Genomic DNA, 12,104 nt, shown 5'->3' on the forward strand with positions numbered 1-12,104 from the left:
TGGCATCACTGAGTTCCGATTTGGTTGGCTGTATGTCCAGCTCATCCATGACTGGTAGAGGCTGGGCTGCATTGAGGGCAGTCTCAGTGACAGCATTCTCCCTGGAGTACAGTTCTAGGTAGTGCTCAACCCAGCGGTCCATCTGTTTGCGTTGGTCAGTGATTATGTCCCCCGATTTAGATTTGAGGGGGGTGATCTTCTTGATGGTTGGCCCAAGAGCTCTCTTCATGCCATCATACATTCCTCTGATGTTTCCGGTGTCTGAGGCCAGCTGAATATGACTGCATAGGTGTTGCCAGTAGTCGTTTGCGCAACGCCTAGCTGTTCTTTGTGCAGTACTTCTGGCTGCTTTAAGTGCTGCGGATGTTAAATCGCTGGGGGCTTTCTTGTAGTTCAAAAGTGCAATGCGCTTAGCGGCTATGACAGGTTCCAGCTCTTCATTATGAGATTGAAACCAGTCTGCATTTCTCTTCGCACTTTTGCCGTAGGTGGTCAAAGCTGACTCATAGCATGTTCAAGATGGCTCCTGGGCTGGAAGCTCCCTAGGAAGCTCCCTTGCTGTTCAAGGGAGCCATCTGCTCCCATCCCTAACGTTTTCTCCCCCAATCTGCCCTCTTAAACTGTTTAAATTCCCCTGGCTCTTTAAATCAGTTCATTTTAGCCCTATCTAAAAGTTAACAGTTAGTTTAGTGTATGTTACCTGGGCCCACTGCCCTCCCCCAGCCACACCTGCTCTTTGTTTTCTCAATGAAATTGATCCGGATGAAATTGACGAGCACAGCTGCCGATACTTCAATCTCCGATCCTGCTGTCTTCACAGTCCAGAGTGTCTGCAGCCACGGCATGCGGTAAGTCCATTGAGGTGAAGAAGGAGCTGCGGGACCCGAGAGAAGTCCTGTGAAAAGGTGCCCCGAACACCCAAAACATCCACGAACGGCCCCCCCGGCCGCAACTTCAAAGCGCCCGCGGGAGATGGCTCGGAGAGCATCTGCAGCGCACTGTCGGCAATGCTGCATGCCTTTATTTAAACCACTGCAGAAAAAAAAACCCTTAGCAAATGTAATCACCTCTAAGTCTGCCAAATGATGCTTCACCTCCCGAAGGACGTGGATGAGCTTTCCGGACGTCGATGGTGGGCACTGAGGAAATGGCTTATTACCTGCACCAGATTCCACCCCCCCTCCCCCCCTTTACCCCCCTTCCACCCCCCCCCCACCCCCACCCCCGTCCCCTTCCCTGCTCCACCCTCTCAGCTCACCCCCTCACAACCCCGTCCCAGCCCGCCCCCCCCCTCGCACCATCTTCACCCCGCACCCCCTTCCCCTGCACCCCCCCACCCCCTCCCTCTACCCCTCCCCCTTGCATCCCCTCCTCCCACCGGCACCATCCTACACCTGTGTAGGGGCCCCAACAACCCCACTGCCTTGTGGGCGTCTCGGGAGAGACCAAGGCTAAGGGAGTAAACCCTAACAGAAAATCCGGAGCGGAACCCCGTAGGCGGTCATGTGTCACCTTTGGCATGTTTCCGGCAGTTCCTGCAGCCATACTGGTGCCAAACGTTGTGTCCTGCACTCCTTTGGACCCCACCAGAAAGGCCGAGAGGGGGGTTTTGACGACTGGGCAACTCTCAACCTCCATAAATTTGCCCAGGCATGCGCCATGGAGAGGTCACTCCATAGTTGCCTCACAGCGACTAAAACAACACGGAAGGCAGCAGTTACGGGTTATAAGTCCAGATAAATTGGCGTAGAAACTGGGCGCCACGGGTTGCCTTTGTCGGTGGGAGAGGTCATTGCACCTCACTGGACAGCTACCGCCCGCCTCAAACCGGGCAGCCCCCGGTCAATAAGGTTCTGTCCCGCCACAGTCTGCCTGCTTCAATGGGTGCTTGGAGCTCAGGGTCATTGCCCGAAAGGTGGACTGATACACCGCACCAAACAACATGAAAAAAGGAAAGAAGGTACCAGCCCTTCGCTTTGCAAGCTGGAACGTCAGAACTATGTGTCCTGGCCTGTCGGAAGACCTTACATAAATCAACGATTCTCGGAAGACCGCCATCATTAACAACGAGCTCAGTAGATTCAATGTGGACATTGCAGCACTTCAGGAGACTCGCCTCCCCGCGAGTGGCTCTCTAGCAGAGCAAGACTACACCTTCTTCTGGCAGGGCAGGGATCCTGAAGAACCAAGACAGCATGGAGTGGGCTTCGCCATCAGAAACTCCTTGCTCAGCATGATAGAGCCTCCCTCAAATGGCTCGGAACGCATACTGTCCATCCGACTGCTCACCACCTCTGGTCCAGTACACCTACTCAGCATCTATGCTCCAACACTGCTCCGCACCTGAAGCTAAAGACCAGTTCTATGAACAACTCCATAACATCATTAGCAGCATCCCCAACACCGAACACCTATTCCTGCTGGGGGACTTTAATGCCAGGGTTGGGGCCGACCATGAATTTTCTATATATGCTATTACATTTCCTCTTAATTTATAAGACTGATGTTTTGCATAGCCTTGTAATGTTAACCAGGCCAAGCCATTTTTATGCACTGGTTTCAATCATCTAAGGGGCTCTGAGAGGAATTTTAGAGATATCTTACACTAATTGACATGGGTTTTTTTATCTGTTTATACCCTTTCAGGAGGTTTAATGGCTACAAGTGGGAAGGGAGTCTGTGTATGTGATACAGGTAGCTATGGAACACGCTAGATGGACCAGGTGGTCTTCTCCTGTCCGTCATTTTTCATAGGTTCATAATGTTATTAACAAGCCTCTTGTGAGATACCTAATTGAATACTTTCATGAAATCCATACACATTACATCTATTGCATTCCCAGGAAGTTAGCAGCTTCAGAAGAGTAAGTGGATCAAAAAGCTACAATGGTTGAAGAGAAAGTAAAAGCTTAAGATATGTTATGCTGAGATACTACGGTCTTAATGAAAGTAACTTATGTTTTTCACATGTTCAGGTTCCAATCCCCGTGACCTCTGATTTGGATCCCTTGACCATGCTTACAGATGATGCAGATGTTGCAACCTGGCAGAACGAAGGTCTCCCTGCCGACAGAATGTCCACAGAGAATGCTACAATCTTGACGAGTTGTGAACGCTGGCCACTTATGATTGATCCCCAGTTGCAAGGTATCAAATGGATCAAGAACAAGTATGGAGAAGATCTCCGAGTTGTGAGGATTGGCCAGAGAGGGTAAACCATTTCATAACTTGCTTATTTGTAATGAAAAAATCTGATTCAAACTGGGCACCATCGGTGTGGAATTGCTGTGAAGAAATTGATTTTCAGCCTGACATTGTAACACCTCAGTCTCAGTTCCTTGTTTATCATGTCCAATTGGTTTAAAGTACTATTGTGTAATTTCTTCAGTCTTTGCTGAACGTGTATGAAATTCCTTGCCCTCAAAGCTCATTGGATGGGAGTCAATTTTTTGCTGAATTAGTTATTAGTTTTCCTGGCACACTTACAGATTGTATAATTGTCAGAACTTAATTCAGAAGTTCACACGATAATTAAAATAAATCGAACCAACAAATCAGATCAGATCTAAGCTCTGCAGTCCTGCCACATCAAGTCATGAATGGTGGTAGACAATGAAACAACTAACAGGAGGAGAAAGCTCCACAAATATCGCCATTCTCAATTGACAACCATCTTCTGCCAGAAGTGTCGAGTGGATGATTCATCTCAGCCTCCTCCTGAGGTGCCCACCGTCGTAGATGCCAGTCTTCAGCCAATTCTATTTATGCCATATGATATCAAGAAAGGTCTGAAGGCACTGGACACAGCAAAGTCTATGGGCCCTGAGAACTTGCTGGCTATAGTACTGAAGACTTGTTCTCCCGAACTAGCTGTGCCCAGTACAGCTAAAATACTGGCATCGATCTGACAATGTGCATATTGCCCGGGTATGTTCTATCCACAAAGAGCAGAACAAAACCAATCCAGCCAATTACCACCTCATCAGTCTACTCTCAATCATTTGCAAAGTGATGGAAGGTGTCGTCGACAGTGCTATCAAGCAGCACTTACACAGAAATAACCTGATGATCAATGTTCAGTTTGGGTTCCACCAGGGCCACAAGGCTCCTGACCTCATTACAGCCTTGGTTCAAACATGGACAAAGAGCTGAATTCCAGAGGTGAGGTGAGAATGTCAGCCCTTGCAATCAAGGCAGCATTTGACCAAGTGTGGCATCAAGGAGCCCAAGCAAAATTGAAGTCAATGGGAATCCGAGGAAAACTCTCCACTGGTTGCAAGCATACCTAGCACAAAGGAAGGTGGTTGTGGTTGTTGGAGATCAATCACCTCAGCCCCAGGACATTGCTGCAGGAGTTCCTCAGGCTAATGTTCTAAGCCCAACCATCTTCAGCTGCCTCATCAATGACCTTTCATCCATCATAAGGTCAGAAGTGGAGATGTTCACTGATGATTGCACAGTGTTCAGTACCATTCACAACTCCTCAAATACTGAAGCAGTCCGTTCCTGCATGCAGCAAGACCTGGACAACATTCAGGCTTGGGCTAATAAGTGACAAGTAACATTCGGGCCACACAAGTGCCAGGCAATGACCACTTCCAACAAGAGAGAATCTAACCATCTTCCCTTGTGATTCAATGGCATTACTATTGCTGAAGGCCCCACCATCAACATCCTGGGAGTTATCGTTGACCAGAAACTTAACCGGACCAGCCATATAAATACTGTTGTTACAAGGGCAGGTCAGAGGCTGGGAATTCTGCAGCGAGTAACTCAACTCCTGACTCCCCAAAGCATGTCCACTATCGTAAAGGCACAAGTCAGGAGTGTGATAGAATACTCTCCACTTACCTGGATGATTTCAGCTCCAACAACACTCAAGAAGCTCGACACCATCCAGTACAAAGCAGCCCACTTGATTGGTACCCCATCCACCACCTTCAACATTCATTCCCTCCACCACTGACACACAGTGGCAGCAGTGTACACCATATACAAGATGCACTGCAGCAACTCACCAAGGCTCCTTCTACAGCACCTTCCAAACCTGGTATCTCTACCACCGAGGAGGACAAGAGCAGCAGATGCATGGGAAGACCACCAAGTTGCAAGTTTTTCTCCAAGTCACACACCATCCTGACTTGGAACTATGTCGCCATTCCTTCACTGTCACTGGAATTCCTTTCCTAACATCACTGTGGGTGTACCTACACCAGATGGACTGCAGCAGTTCAATAAGGTGGCTCACCATCACCTTTTCAAGGGTAATTAGGGAAGGGCAATAAATGCTGCCCTTGCCAGTGATGCTTCCATCCCAGAAGTGAATAAAAAAACTCTCATAATAACTTTTTCTTTGGAATTTCTTTTTCTTAGTAGATTATCAACAGAGATTGCAGGGGTAACTGGCTTAGAACTCTTCAAGGTCAAATTGGGCAAGTATCTTGAAGAGAAATATGCATTTGGCTACGAATGCTAGAACAGTAGTTAGACAAGCTAAAATAAAAACAGAAAATACTGGAAATACTCAGCAGCATCTGTGGAGCAAGAATCAGAGTTAACATTTCAGGTTTGTGACCTTTCATCAGTTAGGCAAACCAGACAGGCCTCTGCCTTTTCTGTCCTTGAGATTTTCTGTCTTGAATAAGAGTTGGCTTTCACCTGCTGTCATTGTCAACCTGTTTGTTAATTAAGTCTATTCAATTAAAGGAGCAATCTATCATGGGTCCAATAAAAAGAAACAAATTAAGAACTACATATAAAACAGGAATTCATTTAGTGTGTTTGTTCCAAGATCACACAAAAGGTTGTAAGTGCAAAAAGGAATTTTAATATTGGATAAATACCAGGAATAAGGTGAACAGAGATCCCTGTTTGTGTAAGGTAAATATAACAGTCGCCCAACAAACAGTTTAATGCAGGGCTAAGTATAAGACATGATTTAGACTAAGATGCATTACCATTTGACTGTGTATGGTTTTTTTTTTAAGGGTTGGTCTTTCCAACTCCTGTGAAAATTGACTGATATCCAAACCAACTCCAATTTCCATCCCTAGCACCTGCTGGAATATGCTTCTCCATCAGTGCAGATTCAGCTGTGTGTTGGGTGTGACAACCTCGCTCAAGATGTTGGCCTACATATTTGCAGAAGCAGATTTGTGAAAAATATTGCATGTTGCACAGCAGGAATGCTTGTTTGTTTCAGCATCACTAAACAAACGATTTAGCATTTTTGGTGTTTTCCTATATATTTATAAGTACAAATGCAATGGTAGGATGTATTGAAAGACTTAAATCTAGCCTTTTCCTTTAAGAAAGAATGAGATGCATTTATGTAGCTCTTTTCCCATTCTCAGGCTGTTCCTGTGCTGCACAATAAAATTAATTTTGAAGTATGGCCATTACTGTTTGGAAAACATAAGAGCCAATTATTGTGCACAGCAAGTACCCTAAAACAGCAATGAGATAAATGATCAGTTTAACTGCTTTGGCTGAGGGGGCAAAATGTTAACTAGCAGCAAACTCCATAATTTCCTTTGAAATACACCATGGGATCTTTTTTAAATCCGTCTGATAAGGACTTCAGTTTAAGATCTCTTTTAAGAGAGATAGTTGCTGTGACAATGTAGCTTTCCCTCACGCACGCACGCACGCGCTCTCACACACACACACTCATTCACAGTCACTTTTGTTTATCTTCCAGGAGAAATTAACACATAGCAGGCAGGAGCAGGGTCTGACTGGGGGAGGTGAAGCATGCCGGTATGACATCCACATTAGGAGCCTGTGCTGACCAGAGGTAGAACGGGGGCATGATGCGTAGAGTTATATGGCCCCTCAGCTTCCTTACAGAAGCGCAACTATTCCTAATCCCTAATCATCCAAAGCTATCTCACTCTCAAACTCCATTTGGCCTCATCACACACATACTCCTATGGTGGCCACATGCACTGAACCCTCACCCTTCCAGCATTATCATTGCACGCTTCCAGGAGTAAGATGCACCTTGTCCCATGGAGCAGTTTCAGTAAGGGCAACAGTCACCTTGGCACCCACCCCACTGCCCTCCAGGGGAAGGGGGCAGACGAGGATAAATGCACTGCGCCAATGGCTACCACAGTCACAGGCACCAATTTAGAATCCAGCAGCACATGCAACTTAAAGGCGAGGTTGGAAGATGAATTCTCACAGTGCAACACAATGGGCAATAGTGGGTACCAGCCGTACAGGATGGAAGGGACACCACAAGTGCCACCTTTCTTGGGGGGGAGTGATTTCATACCAGTTCTTCTGTAGAGGAGTCAGATGAGGACCTCACAGAGCCAAACGTCAGAAAAAGGCTAATGGGTTTAACAAACCAGATGGTTGGTGCAATGGACAGCCTGTCTGAAAGCCTACGGGTTGTGTCTAGTGGGATGGAGGAGTTCACCTCCACCTTGTTGCATAGCTGGATAAAGAGCATGGAATCCATTTTTTCCAGCTTGGAAGGGTGGTGACTTCCAGCCTGATATCATGCAGCATCTGATGACTGAAGTCACAGCTTCCACTGCAGTTACTGCAGCTACCATGGAATGGTAAATTGCTGCATTGAAAGCTCAGCAGCTGCCATGGTGACTCTGAGTTCCTCGGCTGAAAGGGTATTGCTTCAATGCCCACAGATCTGTTCTCCAGCCGATTACTGGCTGGAAAGAGGCCCTGAGATAGTGGTATGGAAATAATGGAGCAGGTACATACTGGCCTCTTTCTGGATGCTGGCTTTGCTGCTCCCTCCCCTGCCACTCAACCTTGTCATTGCCTGTCAGCCAAGTGGCCCAGGCTGCTGAAGCCCACACTGAAATGGTGAAGACTGAGAAAATGACAACATGGCCCACAGCCCCTCGAGACAATCCCAATAGGACATCTGAACTGCCCTCTTCACATTCTCAGCAGCCATCCACCTCACCTGCTGCTGTCACTGGGATTGTATTTCATGGAAATATTAGATTACACAAGAGCACTTCTAGATAGCACTTCAAAGGGTAAGCACCAAGATGCATAGTTTAATATTTTAAGCGCTGTTGGTTCTGTTATGTTTGCATAGTTTGTTTTTACGTTTATAAGGGGTGATGATGGTAATTGGATAGTGGTGGAATCGGTGGACTTTTTACTGTGATCTTCATGGGGAAAAGGTTGAAAGGAATGAGGTAGATGATGGACCATTTGATTGACACTGGATTCTAAGTCGTGAAAGATACATGTGGCGACAATGCTCCGGAGTCTGATAATGAAGCACGTTTCTCAAAAGAGCTCTTCAATTAGTTGGCGGCAAGCATCCCGCCCAGGTGCAGCCTTCCTACCCGGAAGCCTCTGGTGCTCCCCCTAGTCCCCTCCTCTTCCTGCTCTTCTTGTGGCTTCTGAGCTTGATCCTCTGGCACAATTTCTGGTGGTCTTCCATGATTGCCAGATTGTGGAACATGCAGCAAATCACCATGAATTTGCATACCTTCCTGGCTGAGTACCACAGGGCACCTGCTGACTGGTCAAGGCACCTAAACCAATATTTCAGGACCTCAATGGTCTGCTCAATGATATTCCAGGTGTCTGAGTGGCTCTCATTTTATGAATGCTAAGCTGATATTTTGGAGCTTCTCAGGGGAGTCAAGAGCCAACGCATTGAGCGTATCCCTTGTCACCTAATAGCCAGTTCTGCACATTGCACTGGGGCTCAAAGATTCTGTGGGACAGTTGACTGTCTTATGATAAATGCATTATGACCTAATGTGACCTTGACTCTCACAGGCAATGCAGTCCTGACTATGCTGTGACATCCAAATCTTTGTTTCACAAGGCCACAGATCTTTGTAATGACCTCGTCAGTCAAGTGTGGCCTCCTCATACATTGGTCTTGGGTTATGTCAATGTAGAATTACTGTTCTCTGAAGACAGGAGGATTTCCTCCTGAGAGCCAGCCTCGCCCTCCTGATCCTCCTGTCTGTCTGTCCTGCAGCAACTGGTGCTGGTCTGCCTGGTCCCTACTCCTCCAGTTCCTCCAGCATAACAAGGGGATCCTTAGCAAGATGCCCATGACCAACCTCTTCTTTTCTGTTAGTGATTCCTATAAGGTTTCCAATTAGGTACAGTAGAACAGCACTCACTCTTAGATGAAGGACTGAGTGAATATCGGGAAAAGTGTGGATAAGAATGTTGGTGAAGTCTCGATAAATTGTCCTAGAAATTCTCCTGATGTTTTTTAAAAGCCCTCTTCAAACATAGTACAGTTAGTCGATCTCAATCAGAAAGTGGAAGTTGAGCTTGGCTTTAAGGAGCACTCAAAATACTCAGCAATGACTTGTTTACTCCTGTTCAGCTGGTCTCTGTTGGACAGGTTGTTCAATGAAGTGTTATCCACCAAAATAATGTACGGCCTCTTTAATGAGCACTGGTAGACAATTTATTTGTCAATCAGTCCCTTAACGATCCTCTGGATGTCCATTCCTAGTGCACGCTTCCACTTCTTTACCAAGACAGTGTCTTGTGCTAAATGCAGGCTAAACTGGCATTGCAACTTTATACCCATCTTGCCACCTCTTTATTTCTTTAACATCGCAAGTATTCAGCCAAAATCATCCCTAAAAGTTTAATTCTTCCACTCACCGAAATTCCTACTTCATCATGCAACTTTCCTTAGCCAGAAATAGGAAAGTGAATTTTTTGCAGCTCGCTGTCTGAGCTGCTTTGAAGTGTATGAGGACTGGATTTAATCTCCTCATATCTATCGGAAGATATTTGTTTCTGCTTTATCCTTCCTGTATATTTACATTAGTGTCCTAATATGCCCTTTATCAATCAATAGTTCTTTTGTAATACTTTTCTATGACACTGTAAAGTGATAGAAGTACTTTAAGAAATGCAATCCTATCCACTGATGCCCTCAATGCAGCCCAGCCTCTACCAGTCATGGATGAGCTGGACATACAGCCAACCAAATCAGAACTCAGTGATGCCATTGATTCTCTAGCCAGCGGAAAAGCCCCTGGGAAGGACAGCATTACCCCTGAAATAATCAAGAGTGCCAAGCCTGCTATACTCTCAGCACTACATGAACTGCTATGCCTGTGCTGGGACGAGGGAGCAGTACCACAGGACATGCGCGATGCCAATATCATCACCCTCTATAAAAACAAAGGTGACCGCGGTGACTGCAATAACTACCGTGGAATCTCCCTGCTCAGCATAGTGGGGAAAGTCTTTGCTCGAGTCGCTCTAAGCAGGCTCCAGAAGCTGGCCGAGCGCGTCTACCCTGAGGCACAGTGTGGCTTTCGTGCAGAGAGATCGACCATTGACATGCTGTTCTCCCTTCATCAGATACAGGAGAAATGCCGTGAACAACAGATGACCCTCTACATTGTTTTCATTGATCTCACCAAAGCCTTTGACCTCGTCAGCAGACGTGGTCTCTTCAGACTACTAGAAAAGATCGGATGCCCACCAAAGCTACTAAGTATCATCACCTCATTCCGTGACAATATGAAAGGCACAATTCAACATGGTGGCTCCTCATCAGAGCCCTTTCCTATCCTGAGTGGCGTGAAACAGGGCTGTGTTCTCGCACCCACACTTTTTGGGATTTTCTTCTCCCTGCTGCTTTCACATGCGTTCAAGTCCTCTGAAGAAGGAATTTTCCTCCACACAAGATCAGGGGGCAGGTTGTTCAACCTTGCCCGTCTAAGAGCGAAGTCCAAAGTACGGAAAGTCCTCATCAGGGAACCCCTCTTTGCTGACGATGCTGCTTTAACATCTCACACTGAAGAGTGCCTGCAGAGTCTCATCGACAGGTTTGCGGCTGCCTGCAATGAATTTGGCCTAACCATCAGCCTCAAGAAAACGAACATCATGGGGCAGGACGTCAGAAATGCTCCATCCATCAATATTGGCGACCACGCTCTGCAAGTGGTTCAAGAGTTCACCTACCTCGGCTCAACTATCACCAGTAACCTGTCTCTAGATGCAGAAATCAACAAGCGCATGGGTAAGGCTTCCACTGCTATGTCCAGACTGGCCAAGAGAGTGTGGGAAAATGGCGCACTGACACGGAACACAAAAGTCCGAGTGTATCAGGCCTGTGTCCTCAGTACCTTGCTCTATGGCAGCGAGGCCTGGACAACATATGTCAGCCAAGAGCGACGTCTCAATTCATTCCATCTTCACTGCCTCCAGAGAATACTTGGCATCAGGTGGCAGGACCGTATCTCCAACACAGAAGTCCTCGAGGCGGCCAACATCCCCAGCTTGTACACACTACTGAGTCAGCGGCGCTTGAGATGGCTTGGCCATGTGAGCCGCATGGAAGATGGCAGGATCCCCAAAGACACATTGTGCAGCGAGTTCGCCACTGGTATCAGACCCACCGGCCGTCCATGTCTCCGCTTTAAAGACATCTGCAAACGTGACATGAAATCCTGTGACATTGATCACAAGTCATGGGAGTCAGTTGCCAGCGTTCGCCAGAGCTGGCGGGCAGCCATAAAGGCGGGGCTAAAATGTGGCGAGTCGAAGAGACTTAGTAGTTGGCAGGAAAAAAGACAGAGGCGCAAGGGGAGAGCCAACTGTGCAACAGCCCCGACAAACAAGTTTCTCTGCAGCACCTGTGGAAGAGCCTGTCACTCTAGAATTGGCCTTTATAGCCACTCCAGGCGCTGCTCCACAAACCACTGACCACCTCCAGGCGCGTATCTATTGTCTCTCGAGATAAGGAGGCCCAAAGAAAAGAAAGAAAGAAAGATCTCGAAGATCTTCTTATCTCTTCCCTATTTGTGGCTTCTCTCTTCCTCCTTCAGCATGGGGCTGTGCTACAGACGTTGAGGCCGTTCATGACACTCCTTATGCTCCACCATTCTTAGCCACCAGGAGGTGTGCCTGTTACATGATGAGATGGACATGTGGTGCATTTTCCTCCCAATCCAGTTCAGAACAAACTGAAGTTTTTGTGCTTGCACACCTTTCACTCTTTTATTGCACTGCATGTTCATTTTATGGTTCCTGTTATTGAGTAGTGGTGGTTGGGGTGCCCTAAACAAGGGCTTTAAAATAATGAAGGAATGGATATGTTTAATACAGAAAAACTATTT

General features: G+C 46.9%; 1 protein-coding gene across 1 annotated transcript in view; it reads left to right on the top strand.

The window, feature by feature from the left end:
* The window catches only part of LOC137384244 (dynein axonemal heavy chain 9-like), a 584,247-nt gene that overhangs the window by 387,452 nt on the left and 184,691 nt on the right, over positions 1-12,104 (top strand). Inside the window, exon 53 of the mRNA XM_068057979.1 lies at positions 2,976-3,211. Coding sequence (XP_067914080.1) covers positions 2,976-3,211 — 236 coding nt within the window. The remainder of the gene's footprint in view (positions 1-2,975; positions 3,212-12,104) is intronic.

Source organism: Heterodontus francisci, chromosome 26, assembly GCF_036365525.1.
Source record: "Heterodontus francisci isolate sHetFra1 chromosome 26, sHetFra1.hap1, whole genome shotgun sequence".
NCBI classification, from domain to species: domain Eukaryota; kingdom Metazoa; phylum Chordata; class Chondrichthyes; order Heterodontiformes; family Heterodontidae; genus Heterodontus; species Heterodontus francisci.